At 37.2% G+C, this 23,716-nt stretch overlaps 1 protein-coding gene across 4 annotated transcripts in view; it reads left to right on the forward strand.

Moving 5' to 3' along the window:
- HACL1 (2-hydroxyacyl-CoA lyase 1) overlaps nt 1–23,716 on the forward strand; it is a 41,416-nt gene that overhangs the window by 9,463 nt on the left and 8,237 nt on the right. For all 4 annotated transcript variants that reach the window (XR_003236170.2, XM_026006458.2, XM_072726812.1 and 1 more), the window contains exons 6-16: nt 1,926–2,003; nt 2,877–2,971; nt 5,361–5,473; nt 7,891–8,026; nt 12,506–12,611; nt 14,273–14,356; nt 15,306–15,407; nt 18,103–18,257; nt 18,659–18,817; nt 20,574–20,681; nt 22,161–22,347. Coding sequence is in view for 3 of the 4 variants with exons in the window: in XM_026006458.2 (XP_025862243.1) it covers nt 1,926–2,003; nt 2,877–2,971; nt 5,361–5,473; nt 7,891–8,026; nt 12,506–12,611; nt 14,273–14,356; nt 15,306–15,407; nt 18,103–18,257; nt 18,659–18,817; nt 20,574–20,681; nt 22,161–22,347 (1,323 nt within the window). In the remaining variant the exon portion in view is untranslated. The remainder of the gene's footprint in view (nt 1–1,925; nt 2,004–2,876; nt 2,972–5,360; nt 5,474–7,890; nt 8,027–12,505; nt 12,612–14,272; nt 14,357–15,305; nt 15,408–18,102; nt 18,258–18,658; nt 18,818–20,573; nt 20,682–22,160; nt 22,348–23,716) is intronic.

Consider the following 23,716-nt stretch of genomic DNA (forward strand, 5'->3'; position numbering starts at 1 on the left):
AGAATAGCTGTAGAAAGCAAATAGATGAGAATGCATGATTAATTCTTAAGAAAATATTTGTGTATTTATAGCACAAAGTTCTGAGCAGAGTTAAAATCCTTAGGCAAAGTCTAATCAGAAGTCATTGTGAGAACCTCAAGATAAACATAGAATTTGCTACAGTTTTAAGAATAGCTGTAGAAAGCAAATAGATGAGAGTGAATGATTAACTCTTTTTTTTTTTTTTTAAGATTTTATTTATTTATTCATGAGAGACAAAGAGAGAGAACGGCTGAGACATAGGCAGAAGGAGAAGCAGGCTCCATGTAGGGAGCCCAATGTGGGACTCAATCCTGGGACTCCAGGATCATGCCCTGGGCCAAAGGCAGGCGCTCAACCACTGAGCCACCTAGGCTTCCCTGAATGATTAACTCTTAAGAAAATATTTGTGCATTTATAGCACAAAGTTCTGAGCAGAGTTAAAACCCTTAGGCAAAGTCTAATCAGAAGTCATTGTGAGAACCTCAAGATAAACAATTTTTTATATGATTTAAATTATTGTAAAGTACTAGATCTTGGTGTAAGTTTATGCAAGTTATATTTTTATCCTTTTGAAAGGGAATTGAAGTTTACTTAGTTAATGGTAAAGAATAACAACCATTATTTAAAAGGAAATTTAAACTTACTACAGAAACTTTATAGATGAAAACAAAGTAAAGGATAATGTCCACTGCAACTATTTTTTTTCCTGAAAGGGAAAATAATAGTTTATTAGATGAAATTAAAAATGTGAAGAGAAAAGCACTGATTTGATTTAAAATCCAAGTGTCTGTTTTTTGTGGAAACATTTTAAATGACACGACCAGGAACAGACTGAAAATCTTTCTTTTTTTTTTTAAGATTTTTTTTTTTTAATTGAGGGGATCCCTGGGTGGCTCATCGGTTTCGTGCCTGCCTTTGGCCCAGGGCGCCATCCTGGAGTCCTGGGATCGAGTTCCGCGTCGGGCTCCTGGCATGGAGCCTGCTTCTCCCTCTGCCTGTGTCTCTGCCCCTCTCTCTCTCTCTCTCTCTATCATAAATAAAATAAATAAATAAATAAAAATAAATTGAGAGAGAGCATGAAAGAGAGAATATGAGAGAGAGAGAGAGAGAGAGCGCACAAGTAAGGGGAGGAGCAGAGGGCAGAGGGAGAAGCAGACTCCTCACTGAGCAGGGAGCCCGATGCCGTGCTTGATCCCAGGACCCTGGGATCATAACCTGAACTGAAGGCAGATGTTTAACTGACTGAGCCACCTGGGCGCCCCAGATTGAAAATCTTAATTCTATCACACTTTGGGATTAAGACTATAGCAACTGTTCCACAGATTTCATACCAAAAGCTGTCAAGAGAGACTATTTCAACATACTGCTTCAGAGTACATTAAACAGTAAAAAATTAGTACTGCTGAATTGACACCTCCCAAACAGCATAGCAGTAAAATATAGGAAAGCCATCAGAAATGTAAGGATAGATTATAATTGTAACAAGATAAAGCAGATAAGGTTTTGTATTCCTGGCTATGGAATTTCTGGGTCCAGGGATATGCTCATTTTAATTTTTGGTGGACATTATCACCTTCCCTTCCCATTTATACTCTCACCAGCAGCTTAGGAGAGTGCCTGCTTTCCTATGTGGTGGTAAATGCTGAGTATTATCAAAGTCTTTCATTTCTCCAGTCTGAGAAATGAAAATAGTGTCTTATTTTGATTTACCTCCTGAATCATAGTGAGGCAGAAATTTGATTGTGCTTTGCCTAGGCTTTTAAGAAAAACTTCAGGAGGTCATGTGTTTTCTCTGTCTTTTCTCTACGCATAATAGAAAGTAAAGACTTAACATTTTGTCTTCCATCAGAAAAGTTAATATGATCTGTAAACCGTACTTTATGTGATTTTCTTTCTGTATATAGGTTGAAGCTTGTAGATTATATTGCAAGTTCTCTGCCCGGCCGAGCAGCATAGAAACTATTCCTTCTATTATCGAAAAGGTAAAGTATTTAATTACCAGTTCTCCAAGTGAACTGATTTTTCTCAGTTGCTCATACCTGTGTTATTTTTATTCTCCATAGAATGAGCAACAATTTGGTATATATTCAGTCAGTCAAAAATGATAGTATTAAAGAACTATTTATATTTTAATGTTTACTATCAATTATAGAAGCAGATAATTTTTGAAAAAAGTTACTCCTTCAGTTATTAATATTATTTTTTTTTAGCTGCAGAAAAGTAAAAAGAAAGATAAAATATGAAATCCTGGGTAACCTTTTTCTTACGCTTTTGCAAAAGATTAATTTTGAAAATTAGTGCTAATGCACATAAAACTATGTCTTAATTGACTAAAGAGCATATTGTAAATTAATTTTAGCTAACCAACATTTGTATGTGGAGTTACATTTGAGCTGTTTTTTGTTTTGTTTTGTTTTGTTTTTTACATTTGAGCTGTTTTAAAACCATTTGATACATGTTGTAACATCACAGCTTCTGAAAACTTATCTAGGTCATTAGGACTAGGAAGTAAAGTAGAGGTACAAGTTACAGAGTAAACAGGTGGCAGGCAGAGCCTGGTGGATAATTTCTAAGACTGAATGTAATATAACATGAAGTTTAAAAGCCTAGGTGAATATTTTCTCTCTTATCTCTTTCATTTAAAGCAAAAATATCTTTTAAAATATATACAATTAAAATATATACAATCGATAGCGGGCATTTCAATTTTAGTTAAAATTGTTTATTTCTCCAACTAGGGACGTCCAGAAGCAATTAAAATAGCATTCCTTTCACAATTTTTAATTATCTTTAAGTGGATTATGTGATAAAGATTGAGAATTTTAAAATATTTTCTTCTATTTGTAAAAATTTAGGCAGTGAGAAGCAGTATTTATGGCCGTCCAGGTCCTTGTTATGTTGACATACCTGCAGATTTTGTGAACTTCCAAGTGAATGTGAATTCTATAAAGTAAGTAATAGTTTTATTGGAGGAGCACCTAGGTGACTCAGTCGGTTAAGCATCTGCCTTCAGCTCAGGTCATGATCCTAAAGTCCCGGGATGGAGCCCCACATCAGGCTACCAGCTCAGTGGGGAGCCTACTTGTCCATCTCCTTCTGCCTTTCCCTCCCTCACCCACTACTTGTGCTCTGTGTGTGTGTCTCTCTCTATCAAATGAATAAATAAAAATCTAATAAATAGGGATGTCTGGGTGGCTCAGCAGTTGAGCGTCTGCCTTCAGCTCAGGGCGTGATCCTGGAGATCTGGGATTGAATCCTGCATCGGGCTCCTTGCAGGGAGCCTGCTTCTCCCTCTGCCTCTCTCTCTGTATGTCTCTCATGAATAAATAAATAAAATTTTTTAAAAATCTAATAAATAAATAAAATAATAAAAAGTTAAACTACAGTTCTTTCTTAATTGTGTTATTACAATGTTTGCCTTTTAACAAACGTAACAGTTTATAAGTTAATTTGTCTTAACTTTTGACCCTTTAATAATTATACTAAATCCTGGCCAAAGGGTTTAATTCTGTTGATTACAGTGATGTTATTTAGTAATTATTTGGGGGGTTAATTATTAAGTCAAATACATGGAACTTCCTGAACACTCATTGGTTTTGTTTTGTTTTGTGTTTAAAGATTTATTTATTTTTTCATGAGAGGCATACAGAGGCAGAGACATAGGCAGAAGGAGAAGCAGGCTCCCTGCAGGGAGCCCAATGCAGGACTTGATCTCAGGACCCCAGGATCATGCCCTGAGCCAAAGGCAGATGTTCAACCACTGAGCCAACCAGGTGCCCCTCCCAAACACTCATTTGAAAGTATTCTTCCAGTGACCATAAATAATACATCCCCATTAATGTAGTAGGAGTTACTTGGAGTCTTCATAGTATAAACCAAGAGATGAGGTGAGGTGACTGTTGAAAGTTATTTAGCATTCAGCATAAAAAAATTTTAGTTTGTCTCTGTGATTTAAAAATATTCCAACCCAGGTGTTACTATGATTTTCCACGTTCTCTTCCTTAAATAAACACTGAGTGAATAAAAAGTATAAGAAACATTTTTCACTGGTATCCAAGTCACCTCTGATAGGATGGATACTAAGGTTAATGAATCACTGTGGGTACCATTTAGTATATTCCTGCTGTTGTGGACTAAGCGGTTCTCTAATGACTACAGAGAGAAAACGTGCATTTCTGTATATTCAGTATACCAAAAAGTTGTTTCTCATTGTAAGACTCAGACAAAAAGGATATCTACCATGTATAATACCTGAACATGATAAAATATTACTAAGGGCAGGGAGTCTCTGATAAGTTAACTCTGTTAGCCTTCTTTAAAATTTTTGTAAAAATTGAATGTCTGTTTTTGTGTGTGTTTTATATGCTCAAATTTTGTGTAGTGTATGATGTTTACTACTTACATGAAAACACCAAGGTCTTGGTGTCCAGAAATACTTACCTATGACAGTTTTAAATTTTTCCTAATGCATTTTGTATTACTAAAATACTGATTCTCTCAGTGAGTGGAAATGTGGTGAGATGGTTAAAGGCATAGACTTTAGAAACAGAAGGTCAGTCTAGTCTCTGCCACATACCACCTGGGGACCCTGGGCAAGTTACTTTCTGAGTTTTCCTTCACAATAATAAAATGGAGATAATGGTAGTGCCTGACCTCATTGCTTTGAAAACAAAATTTTAAGTAGCTTTTTATTTCTTTCTTTAGTTTTTATTTATGAGAGACCCAGAGAGAGAGGCAGAGACAGGCAGAGGGAGAAATAGGCTCCCGAGAGGGAGCCTGATGTGGGACTTGATCCTGGAACCCTGGGACACGCCCCGCTCTGAGCTGAAGGCATACGCTCAACCTCTGAGCCACCCAGGCATCCCTGCTTTGAAAATTAAATGAAATTAAATGGTGCATAATATTAAACACTGGCTCTGAGTGTGTTTTTTACTATTCTTACAACAATTATTACTACAATGTAAAGCCATTAACTCAAATATCCTGTCAATGAATTACTCATTTGGTTGGCTTTTAGATGGTATTATGGAGTAACTTTTAATTTACTAGATGTGATAAGGACATTATGGTTATATAGGAGAAAGGTTTTATCTTTTAGAGCTGCGTGGAAAAGCTTATAATTGCCTATAATTCACTTTAAAACGGTTCAGGAAACAAATTGGCATGTGTATTTGTGTGTGTTGTAAAGCAAATGTGGTAAAATGATATTAGTTCAATCTACATGGTGGGTGTGTAGAGTTTATTGTACTGTTTTTTTCTACCTTATCGTAGATCTGGTCTTTTTGTAATAAAAAGTTTAAAACTTGGTTCTTTTAATTAACAGAACTCTTTATTTCTAGGTACATGGAGTGCTGCTTGCCACCCCCTGTTAGTATGGCAGAAACTTCTGCTGTATATATGGCAGCATCTGTGCTTCGGAATGCCAAACGGCCCCTCCTTATCATCGGGAAAGGTAGCCTTGAATGGAACTCTAAATCTCGCTAAGCTGTTGAAAGAATGTGGATTCTGTTTAGAAATTGTCTTCATTATTTATTAATATATCTAATATTTGAAATTGGAGTATGAGTTCTTTTCATTTAGCATACTATATTAATTTTGAAACCATAGAATTTTTCTAGAATGCCCAGAGATCTTGCCCTTTTAAGGGAATATCACCCATTCTATTTCTCCAGCCTTATGTGTAAAATGTGTTTTTTTTCCGTTATAAAAATGATATTTGATCATTATAAAAAATGTTGGAAAATCCAGAAGATAAGAAGGAAGAAATGCCTTCATCCAAAGACAACTATTTTGGGGGCACTTGGGTGGCTCGGTCAGTTAAACATCTGACTCTTCATTTAGGTTCAGGTCATGAGATCAAACCCTCCACCTGGGAGTGTGGAGTGGAGCCTGCTTAAAATTCTTTCCCTCTTCCTCTCCATCTGCCCCTCCCCCTCCCTCACATTCTCACTCTCAAATAAAAGGACAACTATTTTTAGCATATAATACTTTTCATTTCTGCATATATATTTCATACACTGTGATCACACCATATAGACTATTTTATTTATATTCTATTTATTTCATTTAATATTGTAACAACATTTCTTCATAGTCTTTAATTTTTTCCTAAATAAAATTTTAATGTCTATTCATGTATATACTAACATTTCATTGACAGATATTTGTTTAGTATAACTGACAAACATGTGTGTCCTCAATGCTTTTTCCATATTTAGGATTTAAGATAGATTCTCAGAAAGAAAATTAAGTTAAAAAGGTAATTCATTTTTGGTTTTTGGTACATATCATCAAATTGCCTTCTCTCAAGGTATTGTACCGATTTATACTCCTGTCAGCAATTTATTTTGGTATCCATTATATATTCTAGAACTGAGAGGGCTGTAAGTTACCTGTGACCATGCTAGTCAGTTATCAACTACTGAGGAACTAATTACATAGAAACTAAAAATAATTTTAGTGAAAATGGTGGACAACAGAAAAAAATCAAAGTCAGAGCTGAGTCGAAGGCAGCTATATGATGCATTAGCTCTGTGGTCCTGGCAAACAACTGCTTTGAGTCTCAGTTACCTCATTATAAAACAGAAATATTAACTATGTCAACAGGATTGTTAAAATTAAATAGTAAGTTAGGTAGAAAGAACTTAGTAGATGCTAGTTTTAGTTTTCATTCTTATTTGAACCAACATTTGATCAGTGCTTATGATAAGGCAGGTATTCTAGAAAACATTTGTAAGATATACAGAGAAATAGTGGTCCCTTCTAAAGATAGATTGGTAACAGATAAATACAGTGGACCTTTAAGTGGTGTGTATAGAGAGGGTGAGGTGGATTCTCAAGGGAAGCAGGAACAATTTGCTTGTGTAGGTGGTATGGAAAGACTCTGGAAGAGATGACATTGCTACACCTTGAAAAGATGGATGATAGCTCACTGAGTAGACAAGTCCAGGAAGAGAGGACTGGGTGGACAAAGATATTGAGGCAAAAAAGAGAATACAAGGAAACTTTCTGGGTGGAAAAAAATCTGACATATATGAGAAAATATTTTAAGGTATTAATATTGGGAGAGCATTATATTGAATCTGAGTGTACACTATACTATTTACTGGGATTCAGCAGAGAATTACAAGTTTCAAATATGGAGTAGTATTCTATGAGTGTTGAAAAAGAATATAGAATTAGATAGCTAAAAAGAATTATAATGGCCTTAATGACATTAGAAATGATATCATTCCTGTATTCAGATAGTTTTCAGTGTCCTCGAAGGCTTAGGGCCTGTGATTGTTCTGCAGGCACGCAAGCATACATAAGAACAAATGATATGTGACCTGCTTAGGTTAGCCCTGTTGCAGTCCTACAATTGTAGAGCCTTTGAAAAGATCTGTGGAGCTTTAGAAACTTACATCTCTTGTTAGAATCTCCATGTCTAGTGTAGGAGACTGAGCAGTCCAGGTTAGCTGATGGTAAGGAGCAACCTGTGAAGTTAGAGAGAGCCTTTCTCTGTCAAAGTGCTGCCTTGCCTACCTGGGCCTGTTGGTAAAGAATCTGTATTTAGGGAATTGTGAATAGTAATTCGGTAGGAACCATAGAATAGACTGTTGAGAGCATCAAGAGATAAGAGATGCAACTTTTGTTTTGGAGTAGATGTCCTTCAGAATAATTGAGAATATTATTGGGGAGGAAATTAGTTGCTTTCTTAAACATTTTAAAATACCAAAGGTAAAAACCATAGTCACAGTTTGTTTCAGTGTAAGCCCTGTATAAACAGATTATTTGAGGAGTTCTAAAAGCAAACTCATGTGAGCTATTTTAAGAATCACAGTGCCTGGAGCATAACTGACTTATCTAATACATTTGTGTTTCTGGTAGGTGCTGCTTATTCCCGCGCAGAGGAGGCTATCAGGAAATTGGTGGGGCAATGTAAATTGCCATTTTTGCCCACCCCCATGGGTAAGGGTGTTGTCCCTGATAACCATCCAAACTGTGTATCTGCTGCCAGATCCAGGTGCGTGGCTTTCTAGAGTTTTAGTACTATGGCTTGGCAGATCTTAGGCTAATTTAAATTATTTTGTGACTTTAATGAATCTAACACAAGTTCTGAAATGTAATTTTAAGCATACCTGTTTCTTTTTAGACTTCTCAGCACTTTAAATATGTTGTCCACTACCTTCTGACCCTCGTGGTTTTGGGATGAGAAATCTGTAGTCATTTGAATTGTTCTCTTTTATGTAATATGTTCTTCTGTTGCTGCTTTCAGGATTTTTCTTTATTTTTGGTTCTCAGCAATTTGATTATGTGTCTGGGCATGGTTTTCTTTTAGTTTATCCTGTTCTCTGATCTTCAATCTGTAAATTAATGTCTTTCACCAAATTTATAAAGTTTTTGGCCATTATTTCTTCCAATATTTTTTTCTACACCATTCTCCTCCTTTCCTGGAATAATATAAGTTGTAGGCATTTTGACATTGTCCATAGGTCTCTGAAGATTTATCTGTTCAATTATTTTTTTAATCTTTTAAGTAGTTTATTAGAATTTTCTTTTTTTTTTTTTAAAGATTTATTTATTTATTTTAGAGAGAGAGTGGGAGTTGATGGGGGTGGGGGGGAGGAGCAAGAGGGAGAGAGAGAATCTTAAGCAGGCTCCATACCCAGTGCAGAGCCTGACACAGGGCTCAATCCCATGATCCTGAAATAATTACCTAAGCCTAAATCAAGCATTGGCTGCCTAACTGACTGAACCACTTAGGTACCCTTGTTAGAAATTTCTTAACATGTTCTTTTTCTTTTTAAATAAATTTTTAATTTATCTTTTAATTGAAGTATAGTTGACATGCAATGTTGCATTAGTTTCAGGTGTATAACAGTGATTTGACATCTCTCAACATTATGCTATGTGGTCTGTTGAGTTCTTTTCAATACTTTTGTCTCATATTTTATAGTTCTCTGTTGAGAACTTCTCTCTTCCCATTTATTTGAAGTGTTTTTGTTTACTTTATGGAGCATATTGTAGTAGCTACTTTAAAGTCTTTGTTGACTAATTTCAGCATCTAAGTCATCACAGAATGCAAGTCTATTAATTTCTTTTGAGAATTAATCACATTTTTCTGGTTCTTTTATATATGGAGTATTTTTGGAATATATCCCAGATTTTAAATATTATGTTGCGAGATTATAGGTTACATTTACATACTCTGTAGAACGTTGGCTTTGTTTGTTTGTTTTAACAAGCAAACCTAGTCAAGTTCACACTGCAAGGTCTGTCTTACCAGGGCAGTGGCTCCAGGATCAGTTCATTTTCAAAGCCTTTGCTATGTTCCTTTGAGTTAGTCCAAGTGTAAGCCCCCAGACATGCCAGTTCATACCCAGAACTAGGGAATTCTTTTCTCTTCTCTCTAGGACAACCCCCTGCCCTTTCCAGGACCCCTTACTGCTACCTTAGAGTACTACACAAATGGAACTGCCTTTGGAGCAAAGTAACAGACAGACAGAAAGATAAAAAGAAAGAGAGATTGTCCTCATACTCTTCACAGACCCCAGGGACCCCTCTTCTGGTTCTTCTTGCCTGAAAAATGAAGTCTCTTGTAGAATTTTAGTTGCTTGGGAGCTACTACGATGCAGCTGTGTGGCAAGGCTGCTCTCAGAGCATGGCTGGGAGAGCAGGACAGAAAAGAAGAATAAGCCTGTACTTCCCCCCTTCCTATGCTCCTCCCTAGCTTTCAGGGGCTCTTTTTTCTGATCACCTGGCCAAAAAAGACAAGGTTTCTCCCCAGTCTTTGTTGCCCTCCAGTTCTACAACCAGTGCTAGCCTGAGTCAAAGCCAGAAAATAAAAGAGGGGAAATAAAGCTTAGAAACTCACTTCCTGAGTCACTTCTTTGACTCTTCTCTCAGTTCACCTACTATTGGGTACTTTTCAGAATCCTCAGGCAGGTGCTTTTTATATTTTGTTCAGTTTTCCATTGTAATCAGCTAGGCTGTAGTGGGCTTACCCAGCCTCGGCTGACACAAGAGGTCTCCTCTTTTTAGATTGTTAAATGCTTTGATAAACTATACATTTTTTCTTTTAATTTCTTTATTATGAAATATTCTAAATAAACAAGAGAGATCATTTAATGAACACTTATGTAACCCCCACACAACTTTATCAAATATAATATATAAAGTAATATGTAATATTAGGTAATTAAATAGTAATGTCATTGCTTTAGTTTCTAGGTTTTTTCTTTTTTAGGAAACAAAAAGTCTGAAGTCTGATTCTGAAGACTTACGGATTCATAAAGTCCTATAAAGTCCTTTGAATAGCTTCCCTGATCTCATTCCCTCCCTCCCTTTCCACAATTCCCCATGGCTGTGCATTTGGTGTTTTTCATATTCTTATGCACACACTAAAATTAATTTTGAGGGTTTTTAAAATGTAATTTTTTTGCTCTTTTGATGTTATCTTAAATAGGTTATATCTCAGTCTATAAAAGTATAGATTATACCTTTACTTGTTTTTCGTATTGATAATACATTGGACAGTAACCAGATTCTTACACTGTTAAGGTTTTAGTCTGTGTGTGTATTTATTTGAAGTTGGCTCGAGCTGAAGTTTATCTTCGTTCCAGCCAAAATTTAAGAAGGTAATATTAATAGTGTAAAAAAGATTGCAAATGGCTGTAAATAATCAATAATTTCATGTATCAGTGAGGAAATCTATTCTTCCAATTGCATGTATTCCTCCCTCCTGCTCTACTCTATTTCTTTCAAATAAATAAAATCTTAAAAAGAGAAAAAACATAAAAGGGAAATATACAAGAAGCAGAAAAATGAGAAGTAAAAAAAAGAACACAGCAATTGTGATAATAAATTTTTTTGTAGAAAGGCAGACAGTATTGATTGAATCAGTAATAATGACAGTTATATATTAGAACAACATATGAAACAAATGATACAGCATAAAACAAGCAAAGATGTGTGAAGTAAACAAAGCAAAAATGTCTATTTTAATATCAATGTGGATATCAAAATAAAAGTTATTTTTAAAAATTAGTTATAGTGACAAAGATATTAAATAGAAATAAAACTATTAGCAATAAATTGGATAAAGATTTTTGAATGCAATTTGGGAATATGAATCATTTGTCTTACAGGGATCCCTGGGTGGCGCAGCGGTTTGACGCCTGCCTTTGGCCCAGGGCGTGATCCTGGAGACCCGGGATCGAATCCCACATCAGGCTCCCGGTGCATGGAGCCTGTTTCTCCCTCCGCCTGTGTCTCTGCCTCTCTCTCTCTCTCTGTGACTATCATAAATAAATAAAAATAATAAAAAAATTTAAATAAAAAAAAAATATCTGCTTCTAGGGGTACCCGGGTGGCTCAGTTGGTTAAGTGTCTGCCTTCAGCTCAGATCATGATCCCAGGATGCTGGGATCAAGCCCTGCATCAGGTTCCCTGTTCGGTGGCAAGCCTGCTTCTCTATCTGCTCCTCACTTCTGCTCCACTCTCTCACTATCCTCTCAAATAAATAAAATCTTAAAAAGAAAAAAAACCTGCTTCTAGGAATCAATATGAAATATGTACTAAGATTTAAGCGAAAAGATGTGCAACCCAGTACTATTGATAACAAATTAAAATAAATTTGATATATGTGTTCTGCAAAATATGTAGCCTTTCAAAATTGTATATAAGGATGCTTGACTGGCTCAGTTGGAAGAGCATGTGACTCTTGAATTCAAGGTTGTGCATTTGAGCCCCATGTTAGGTTTAGAGATTACCAAAAAAAAAAAAAAATTTTAAGAGCAATGTAATGATAAAGGAAAATGTTTGTAGTAAGCAAAAGTGTATGAGACAGTATTATAGCAAACAAGCTCAACAATATAAAAATATACTTGCATAGAAAGAACACTAGAGGGATCCCTGGGTGGCGCAGCGGTTTGGCGCCTGCCTTTGGCCCGGGGCGCGATCCTGGAGACCCGGGATCGAATCCCACGTCAGGCTCCCGGTGCATGGAGCCTGCTTCTCCCTCTGCCTGTCTCTGCCTCTCTCTCTCTCTCTGTGTGTGTGACTATCATGAATAAATAAATAAAAATCTTTAAAAAAAAAAAAAAAAAAAGAAAGAACACTAGATGAAAATATGTCAGTCTGTGAATAATAGCTTTTAAGTTGATAGTATTATTGGGTGAAGTTTTGTTTCTTTATACTTTTTCTGTTTTTTTTAGATTATCTACAGTAGACTTGTATTAATTCTTCTAATGATAAGTAATAATGAAATAGGTGTAGTGTTATATTTTTCTACTTATTTCATCATTTAGATTACTATTTAAATAGAATAGCTTCAAAAATTATTTTGGTTTGAAAGATCAAATTTATCTTAGAAGATTCTGAAGACTGAAATAAGATAAGCTCCGGGTTAAACTTTTCTAAATACTTCAGAAATTAATTTTAGAATAATTCAAATAACTGTAGATCTACTTTTTGTATTATAACAGATTTTTCTTTTTAATAGGGCTTTGCAATTTGCTGATGTAATTGTGCTATTTGGTGCCAGATTAAATTGGATTTTGCATTTTGGACTGCCTCCAAGATATCAACCAGATGTGAAGTTTATTCAGGTACTCAGAGTAGAGAGGTTTAAAATCAGAGCTATCTGTAATTTATTGTTCTTCTCAGCTATTATCAGCTCTGCTCTCTTCTTGGCTTTTGTAGGTTTTTATAAATTGCCTAACATAATTACAGGTACCAAAGTAAGCCGCCTTTTCACGCCTATGAAGCATAATATGCCACTTTCCTTCTAACCAGAAAATCTTTCAAAACCAAGTTTTAAATAGTTTGAAGACCATAATTTGCCTCTTCTTCATAGTTCAAGTATATTTAAAGGTAGACAAAGGGGTTTAAGTAGAATGGTAGACTAGAACAAAACATTCAACATTGTTAGGGATTGAATTGTCCTTTTAGATGCCAAATTTTTCAAATACCCTTTGGTTAGAAATCTCTAAGTGCTGCTTTTACCTCACTAAACAGAGTAGAATATGCTTTGGCCTCCCTTTGATGGTTCTTGTATCATTATGATTCTCTTTCTAAGCAGGTCTCCTTGCTGGTGTGGGAGGTACTGCTTATATGATGCAGCATCAACCTGTTTGCCCTACAGAGATTGTGTTTGGTGACCCAGCTACGGTTCCTGTCTTCTCCCTGTTTTACCTTTTACTTCTTTTTTTTTTTAATTTTTTAAAAGATTTTATTTATTTATTCATGAGAGACAGAGACAGAGACATAAGCAGAAAGAGAAGCAGGCTCCATGCAGGGAGCCCAATGTGGGACTCCATCCCAGGACTCCAGGATCATGCCCTGAGCCAAAGGCAGGCACTCAACTGCTGAGCCACCCAGGCTTCCCTACCTTTTTCTTTTCATAGAGTCAGCTTCTAGCAGTCTCTTTTCCCCTAGGGCTATGGAGAACTAACACTGCAAATAAGCAAGACCTGAGTTTACTTGGAAGATGGCTGCCACCTCTTGATTATCCCTCTTGAGTACAGAATAGAGTGCATCCCCTTTGGGCTAATTTACAGCTCCTTGCACAGCTATCTTCACTTTTCATTCAGAAATGGGACTTCTGGGTAAAAGGGAAGTAATCATGATATACCTTAGGACTAGTTCTCAAAATGTGGTCCCTGGACCAGCAGCATAGCACCACCTAGAAAATCTGTTAGAAAAGCACATTTTTGGTTTTCACTTTAGGTCTTCTGAGATCAGAAACTCTGAGTTGGATTCTTGCAATCTGTGGTTTGACAAGGCTACTAGGTGATTTTGATAGCTCACATTTGAGAACTGCTCTAAGTAGGAATCCCAGTGTAATTAAATAGAACCTTATTATTAATTAGGTTCAGAACTATAATTGATCAAGTCAAATGCATTCCTGTGTGCATAATAGAACAGTACCCAAATCTACAGAGTAGATATTAAAATGAGGGAAAATGACAAGGTTTCTGTCCTAGTTGTGATTACTCAGAGTTCTATGGATTTTTACTTTTATTAAGAAATTTCTTGGGGTGCCTGGGTGTCTCAGCTGGTTGGGCGTCCAACTCTTAATATTAGCTCAGGTCTTGATCTCACATTTCACAATGATGAATCCAAGCCCCAAGTTGGTCTCCATTCTGGGTGTGGAGCCTACTTAAAAAAAAAAAAAAAAAAATACTGACTATCAGATCTTCAGCTCATTTATTCAGCCTTCATTGACCCTTTAAAGATTTTTAAGAATAAATATGGCTCTCTTTTTTAGGTTGATATCTGTGCAGAAGAATTGGGGAATAATGTAAAGCCTGCTGTGAGTTTGCTAGGAGACATAAATGCTGTCACTAAACAGGTAAGAGCTTTTGTCTAGGTTTTAGTTTATGTGGATTGGTCTTTAGGGAATAGTCAGTACCTAAAAATGTTTCAGCCTTGATTCACTTGGTGATGGATTTATTAATATCTGTTTTAAACACAATTTATGCTGGAAAGCTATTCTTAAATATAACTTCGGAACTCAGTAAACCCAACTGCTTGTATATAAATCATTTTTATGTGAGTAAGCCAAGCATTTTTAGAAGGCGATTGAAGACGTAAAGGCATTTAGTAGGCAAACAGTGATTTGTAGGATTCAGCTGTCTGAAAAATTATAATACAGCTTCTGAATACAGAACTGAACTTACAGCCAAGAAATGTCTGGGGGAAAAAAAAATCTAACTTAGTATTTCTTTAGGCAGTAAAGAGATTTTTACTCTTCAAGTGATACTTAGTTATCCAGATTCTTATTATTTGTACATAATTTATGTATTTCATTATAACAGGAGATAAAATAGAGTCACATTTATTATTTGAGTTTAGATACAAATCAATACTGTTATCATGATTATATAATATTATGAAGCACTCCCCAATCACATATTAAAACATCCTGGAGCATTTGGTCTGTATCTTGGGAATCTCTATGTATTTGGGGTTATTGTCCTTCCCACAAGGATTCTGTGGTGGGGGTGATTTTCCTTCTAGTGTCAAAGGCTGGGGAGGGCATTAAAGCTCTCCCTGTGTTATGTAGAGAGGTAGCATTTCCCCTGTGTTCTTTGGAAACTCCAACTTTAGGTGGGAGTCCACACTAACCCAAACAGAAGCTTTCCATATTGTCTATCAGTTGTTAGCCACTTAGAAGAAAAGCAGTATGAGTGATATGAATGGCAGGAGAGTATAGCAGTATTGTCTTCTTTAATGAGAGATTGTTGTGTTAATATGACTTAAGTTCATTTTGAAAAAGTAAAAGTGTGGGGTTTTTTTAGCTTTTAGAACAATTTGATAAAACACCATGGCAGTATCCTGCAGAGAGCAGCTGGTGGCAAACTCTGAGAGAAAAAATGGAGAGCAATGAAGCTGCATCCAAGGTAATTTGAGACTCATGGAAACTCAAGAATACTTTTGGTTTGTGGCTCAGTTAGCTCTCTCATAATATGACCTACACATTCCCCAAATTGCCATGCTATACAAAACCATGCAGTAAAAACTATGGGGCTCATGGAAAAAAAGGTTTAGAGGCACAGCTCTCCAAAACTTTGTGAAACGTTAAGATAGGAACTTTATAAAAATGGCAACAGGGATGCCTGAGTGGCTCAGCGGTTTAATGACTGCCTTCGGCTCAGGGCATGATCCCAGGGTCTCGGGATCAAGTCCCACATCGGGATCCCCACATGGAGCCTGCTTCTCCCTCTGCCTGTGTCTCTGCCTCTCTCTCTGAGTGTCTCTCATGAATGAATTGATAAAATCTTAAAAAAAAAAAAATGGCAACAGAGGGATGTCTGGGTGGCTCAGTTGGTTAAGCATCCAGCTCTTGATTTAGGTTGGGTCATGATCTCAAGAGTTGTGGGATGGAGCCCCGCAGCAGGCTCTGTGCTCAGCAGAGAGTCTACTTGAGATTCTCTCTCTCTCCCTCTCCCTCTGCCCCTTCCCCCCTCAATTGCTTGCATGCACATGCTCTCTCTAAAATAAATGAATAAATCTTCAATAAATAAATATAAAAATGATGGCAAAGTTTTGTACATGTTATATGGTTAAAAATATGTATATATGTGGTGTTTTTCCTTGAAAAAGATCTGAAGTCTCTTGTGGAAGTGGGCATTAGAAGGGTTGCAGCTTGTTGAATTAGTGTGAAGTAGTAGAAGGAGGCTGGCTTGACATTGGACAGAAAGTTGTAAGAGGCCATGTGAATGGGTAGGGTTCACTGTCCTCAGTTTGACCTTGGCACCAAATCACACTTAAGAGATCTTTTGAAATCTTAAATCCTGGAGCATGTTTTTTACCTTTAAGATATAAGTCCGTCAAGGTGTGCATGATAGGTGTTTCATCAGAATTGAAAATTTGATCAAATGTTAAAAAATTTCAGCTTTATTGGAGTAAATTCACATAGGAAATTATAAGGTATTTAAAGATATATCAAGGTGATTTGATATGCATATATATTTGGAAGGATTCCCCCCACCTAGTTCGTTAACACATCCATCACCTCACTTTTTTTTTCTTTTTTTTTTTTTTTGCAACTTCCTCATCTTTACTCATAGCTTTGCCTGGTATCTATTTTTTAAGTATTATTATTATTTTTTAAGATTTATTTATTTATTTATGATAGAGAGAGAGAGAGAGGCAGAGGCAGAGACACAGGCAGAGGGAGAAGCAGGCTCCATGCCGGGAGCCTGATGTGGGACTTGATCCCGGGACTCCAGGATTGTGCCCTGGGCCAAAGGCAGACGTTAAACCACTGAGCCACCCAGGGATCCCCTTGCCTGGTACCTGAAGGCTTTGGGAGTTGTATGATTGTGAAACCACCAGATCATCCACTTCTGGCAGTGAAATGAACCACTTCTGCAGGATGCGGTGATTTCTGTTTAGAGTCTTTGTATATAAGCAGAATTTTTTCTTTGATTGTGAGAAAGGTAGTTCTTGATTTTTTTCAATGTTTTGTGTATGCATCTTGGTTCAGCTGGGTGCAGTTTTCTGTGTTCATGTAGTGTTTCTTACTGATAGAATCTTGCATAAGCAAATATGAAATTTGAGTTATGCTCATATTCCCAATTATGTCATGTCTTAGAATAAAATCACATTTTCAAAACTAGCAGAATTAATTATACGTAATTCTGTGTTTCATTGGAATTTTAATCAGTGACTGTTTCTATCAAGACCCAGTCTCAATTCTGTTTTCTTGAGTAGTGTCATGATTAATCCCTTCTTTTCCCTAGGAATCATATTAGTTTAAGATGGAAGGAACTTGCCTCTCTTCTCTGGTGCAGGAGTATAGGAGGGTGCCTCATCCATCTTACGTATAATCTCGTTCATTTGAAAAGGCTATAATGGTCTCCACCAAAAAAAAAAAAAAAAGTGAGGTGATGGATGTGGGGGGAATCCTTCCAAATATATATCTCGTATATAAACGGGTCAGAATAGCACAGATGAAGAGGCAGTGCTGGGAGCACATGGAACTGTTGCTGCTGAAGCCCCACGTGGCTTGCTGTCTGCTCTAAAAGGCATATGGCTAAACAAAGGCACTTACCTTGCTCCATTCAGAGACTGGAATAATGGGTGAAGCATATCCCCTTTACTCTCCAGTGCATGTGGAGAAGAACCAGATTCTCAGATTCTCTAAAATCCTGACTTCATTTTTATTGTAAGTTTAAGGGTATATTTCAGATGAAAATATTCCAGAATAAAATTTTTACTTTTTCTAAAGCAGTGTTTTCCTAAAAGTACTCAAATAAGACTTTAGTTTTGTTCAACCCAGTGTTTCCAGCTGTCTTTACTGTAGGACTTGTCTGACTGGTATGCTAACGTGTGTGGTGGACGTCCAGGAATAACGTTTTTTCCTAGTTTATTCAGTTGTGTCCCGGACTGGGTCTGAGGGACCCAGTCTTTTTCTCAGCATGTCCCACAGTCTTGTTCCCAGGTCCAGTAGCTTCTCAGGGCGGCTATTTGGGAACCTCATAGCTTGTTCTTACTGGCTGTCTCTGAATAGTTTGATGGTAGCTTCTTGACATTGCTCGCTTTTCACTGTATCTCATTGTAATTTGATTATATTTCCCTCAAATACTTTAGGAATTAGCTTCCCAAAAATCCCTGCCTATGAATTATTACACAGTATTCTACCAAGTTCAAGAACAACTACCCAGAGACTGTTTTGTGGTAAGTGAAGGAGCAAATACTATGGATATTGGACGCACTGTGATCCAGAACTACCTTCCTCGTCACAGGTAAGGCTTTCAGGAAAGAGATTTTGTGTTAAATTGGAAACTACAGTAGTGCAGGTTCTTAAAACATTTGAGGATTTCATATGTTCAGTGTATAAGGACATATTTCATGGAAGTATTCTTAGATGAGATTTGGTAGAGTTTTTATATGTCTGTGATTGTGTGAGAATTTGTATACTTCGTGTTCCAAGGATATGTTTGTTCATGGTCTTCCAAGCAGTCATGAGAGACTTTTCTTTCATTCTACTTATCCTTGACTAATTGGTTCTTCATAACCTAAAAACTTTATATTAAAGATAGAGAATATCTTTATTCTTTATTTTACACATGAATATGACTAGATTGTGCCAACCCCACCATCAGTATGCCCCAGAGGGTTTCATTTTAGTTTTGTTCCCCAACAGGCTTGATGCTGGCACTTTTGGAACAATGGGAGTTGGTTTGGGATTTGCCATTGCAGCTGCTATAGTGGCAAGAGATAGAAACCCAGGGAAGCGGGTCATTTGTGTGGAAGGAGACAGTGCATTTGGGTTTTCTGGGATGGAAGTGGAAACCATCTGCAGGTAAAACAGCATTTCTTTCTCCAAAATATAAAAAATTATACATAAAGTCTCACTTGCCTAATAAATGCTTACCAAGTGTTCACCATGTGCCAAGTGCCTTGTACATAGCTATTCTGTGCTGTGTCCTGAGAATAAAAGTATGAAATAACCCCGACATCTTTCTCATCCAGGACAGTTTGTTCATGACTTCTTTACTACATGCCCAAACCTACAGAACTGAGACGAGTAGTTTTGAGATTGCTGCAAAAAGTTCTGGTCTGAGAGAAGCTTGTTTTCTGCAGGGAAACAGCAGAGCTTTATTCCTAAGAGCACAGCCTTGGGGCACCTGGGTGGCTCAGCCCATTAAGCATCTGCCTGGGATCAAGCCCCATGTCAGGTGCCCTGCTCAGCAGGGAGTCTGCTTCTCCCTGGCCCTCTGTTGCTCCCCCTGCTTGTGCTCTCTTGCTCTCTCTCTCTCAAATAAATAAATAAAGTCTTAAAAAAAAAAAAAAAGCGCAGCCTTTGGGTCACATGACCTGGATTTAAATACTGGCTTGACCATGTTAGAGCCAGGTGATGCAGGTGATAATGTGTTAAGTTACTTTTCTAAGCTTTAGTTTCTGCCAAAATAGGGAGAAGAATAGTAAAGTTCCTACCTTAGAGGACAGTTGTGAGAAAAAAATGAGGTGATCTAGGCAAAGCTTGAGATGACTCAATGTGAGCTTTTCAGATTATGTTTATAGTTATGAGGATTCATGGAGAAACTCGTGAGCCAAAGATCCTACTATACAAGTATGGGGATTTTTTTTCTCCCTGGTTATTTAAACTGTAGTAAAATCACTCTATATTCTTAGCCAGGGCTCTTTTTAGAACTTTTGGGTAATCATGTTTTAGGGCTTTCAAAGCTTTGGCATATAGCACTTTAAAGACCAGAAAGAAAGCATGTGCTTGTTTGAGTGTCTCCATTGACATTCAAGTAATACACACCAAAAAGATGATTTATGGGAAAGCCATCCATCTTAGAGAGTCATGATTCCCTTTTGAGCATGGAGAGCAAGTAGTTACCACAATCCTATTATGTAACAGAATCCTATTATGTAACAGTTTTGTTTTTACACCTGGTCTCAGAAATTAGGTGTGTAGAAAATAAAGTTCTTTTGTTCTTTTGTCAGTCATTAATAAAGTTTTATCATCCTTTTGTCATTAGTAAAGTTTTATCATCCTTTTTTTGTCTTTACATTTAGCACATTATTAAATATTCTCTTGTTCTCTGTTTATTGAACCATATAGTGTTTTTTCTAATTTTGAGTGAAGTGGTTTGAGAGAAGAGAATGTATGCTAGTCACTTGTATAGTCCCACAATATCTAGCAAGTGCTGGTTATCTATGAGGAGTTCAGTAAAAAGAAAGATACTTTTCAAATAGTACTCGTAGGCATCACCTAGAAGTGGTGCTTCAGAGAGTATTAAATATGGAAGGTGTCATGAAAACCAGGGTTCAGAAAACCAGGATTCTGTAAAGCTCAGTGGAGTCCATAGATGCATAGTGGTAGAACCAAGTGTACTGACCTCTAATCTTAATCCTTTCCTTGACTCCATGTTTCTATTAATGGCTTGATGTTCCTTATTAGGATAACAAATACTTAATTTTTAGTCTTCAATATTAAAAAAAAAAGTTAATTGAAAATAATCCATTTTCAAGTTAAAATTTCAGCCTGAAGAAAAGACACTGCTTTAGAATGACAAATGATTTCCTTGATATTTTGCTTCTAATTTTAGGTACAACTTGCCCATTGTACTTTTGGTGGTGAATAATAATGGAATTTACCAAGGTTTTGATGCAGATACTTGGAAGGAAATGTTAAAATTTGGAGATGCTACTGAAGTGTAAGTAACCCAGAACAATGTGTATTTAATTTGTCTCACTTATTTTAATATTTCCTTAAAGAATCTGCTGTACTAGAATGTGCTTTTTTTTGTCAAGTGATTATTTGTTTACTTATTATTGTCAGCCCCTCTAGAGGGCAGGAACCCTGTCTGTGTGGCTCCTCTTTGTACAACCATCCATGATGGGGTGCTTCAGTTTTTTTCCATTTTCTTTTTTCTTTTCAAATTTTTATTTAAATTCTAGTTAGTTAACATATAGTGTAATATTGGTTCCAGGAGTAGAACTTAGTGATTCATCACTTACATATAACACCCAGTACATGATGGGGTGTTTCAATAATTTATGTTCGGGAAGCCATGGAAGACTCAGTCAATTAAGTTTGATGTCTAAGGTTTGTTAATGAAAGGGTTTATGGCAAAATGCTCTTGGTCCTTCTATTCCTACTATACTATGGAGGAAATGGATGTTAACATATTATTTATGATCCAGGGGTCTTCCTTCTTTTTATTATTTAACAAACTCTTGCTTATCTGATGGCGGAGTCAAAGTGAGGCAGTATTGTAGCTGGCCATGGGGTATGAGATGTGAATTTGTGAGTCAGTCTAGGAGTGGAGCAGGGCATGAGTATGTTTGCTTATGTCTCACTGACTTCATTTCTCACTTTGCTGCTTTTTGCTGTATTGCAGTAGCCATTCCTTTTTTCTTCTTTTTCTTTTGGGCTCAAAGTAGTTGATGGTGTAGCCTGCACTGTTCAGTATAGTAGCCAGTAGCCATATGGGGCTATTTAAATTTTTTTTTTTAAGATTTTATTTATTTATTCACGAGAGACAGAGAGAGAGAAAGAAGCACAGACACAGGCCGAGGGAAAAGCAGACTCCCTGCAAGGAGCCCGATGTGGGACTTGATCCCGGATCCTGGGATCACACCCTGAACCAAAGGCAGACACTCAACCACTGTGCCACCCAGATGTCCCAGGGCTATTTAAGTCAAATTAAAAAGTCAGTTCCTTATTTTAACTAGTCACATTTTAAGTGACTGCTCACAGCAGCAGGTTGCTAGTGGCTGCTCTATTGGATAGCACAGATATAAAACATTTCTATCACAAAAAGTCCTATTAAACATTGTTGTATAGACAATAAAAATGTATGGAAAGTTTAGGGACACCTAGGTGACTCAGTCAGTTGGGCGTCCGACTGATTTCAGCTCATGTCATGATCTCAGGGTCCTGGAATTGAGCCCCGCATCAGGCACCATGCTCAGCAGGGAGTCTGCTTGAGGATTCTGTCTCCCTTTCCCTCGGCCCCTCCCCTCCTCTAAAATAAATAATATCTAAAAAATATTTATGTATGGAAAGTTTAGTATACTGGCATCTTTAAGTGTTGAATATAAAAGTATGCCTTTCAGTTCAGCCTAAAATTTTCCACAAATTATTCCAGAGAATGACTTTTTTTTTCTTTGACTTACTACCTTTTTTTTAGGGCTCCTCCAGTCTGTCTTCTGCCAAACTCACATTATGAGCAGGTTATGACTGCGTTTGGAGGCAAAGGGTATTTTGTAGAAACACCAGAAGAACTCCAAAAATCACTGAGGGAGAGTTTGGCAGACACAACTAAACCTTCTCTGATCAATATCATGATTGAGCCGCAAGCCACACGGAAGGCCCAGGTAAGTTCATTTGTTAAACAGAAATCAGAAATGCATCACCCATCTCCTCCCCAGAGGTATCTAGAAAATGAAACACTCTATTCCCAGAGTTCTTTCATTGTAGTGTATTTGTGAACTCTGTTCAGAGTTCTTTCTAAACCATTTCTAAGTTTGGCACTTTCTTGTATTTTCTCAGTATTTGTGAAGGTATGCACTAGGTGTACTTTGTTACTTGCTAAGAATAGCATGATGAGCAAACCTGGACTCAGCCCTCATGTAGTGGAGCTTAGAGACTAGTAGGGGAAAGGAACAGCCTACTTACCTCACAACTGATGCATCACAACAGAATGAGGCAGTTGCTCTGAGGGAAGCCACCTAATTCTGAACCAATATACTACTAAGGAATCTGATTTATACTGGAGTCACAGGGGAAGTCGTTTCAGAGGAACTGATGCTTAAGCTGAGATCTGAAAGATAAGTAGGGTCAGTCTCAAGCAAAAAGGCTAGGGAAGAGATGTGCAGAGGCTCTGGCAGCAAGGAGCAGGGCAAGCCTGAGCAACTGAAAGAGGGCCAAAGGGGCTGAAAGGCAGAATGTAGAGGAAGCACAGTGGGCGGATAAGACTGTAATGGGAAGATTTGTACAGTTATGTTCAATATTGGTTACTCTCTCCTCTGTAACAAAACTACAGTGTAGATTATAGCAGTAAAATAAATGCCACAGCATGGAACATGATCCTGTCCCATGCCAGATTAAGTTGCTTTTCATATTGAATTTTGTGCTCTGATCCTGGTCCTGCCAGTTGCCCTCTCTTCTCTCTCTGTCTTCCTTACTTATACCTTGTGTATCAGCCGCTGTTTTCAGAGCAGATCATTTTTTTCAAGAAGTTTCTGTCTTGGTTCCTTATACATATATAGGCTGCAAGATCTTTTTTCTTTTTTGAATAAGGTAGTAGACCATTAGGCAAATGGTTGCCTGGACAATCAGTTAAATGTAAATTAACTAATTTGGAAACTATAAAATACATAAAACTCTACTAAAATTCTATTTTTGTCTGGGTGCCTGGGTGGCTCAGTCAGTTAAGCATCTGGCTTCAGCTCGGGCCATGATCCTAGGGGCCTGGGATCAAGCCCTGAATTGGGCTTCCCACTCAGGGGAGAGTCTGCTTCTGTCTTTCCCTCTCCCTCTGTCTCTCCCTCTGCTTGTGCTTGCCATCTCTCTCTCTCTCTCTCCCTCAAATAAATAAATAATATCTTAAAAAAATAGATCAGAAGAATAAAAATTCTACTTCTATAAAAACAGATACCAGAGGGGCGCCTGGGTGGCTCAGTGGGTTAAGCATCCAACTCTTGATTTCAGCTCAGATCGTGATCTCAGGGTCCTGAGATCCAG

The sequence above is a fragment of the Vulpes vulpes genome, chromosome 11, assembly GCF_048418805.1.
Source record: "Vulpes vulpes isolate BD-2025 chromosome 11, VulVul3, whole genome shotgun sequence".
Lineage (NCBI taxonomy): Eukaryota > Metazoa > Chordata > Mammalia > Carnivora > Canidae > Vulpes > Vulpes vulpes.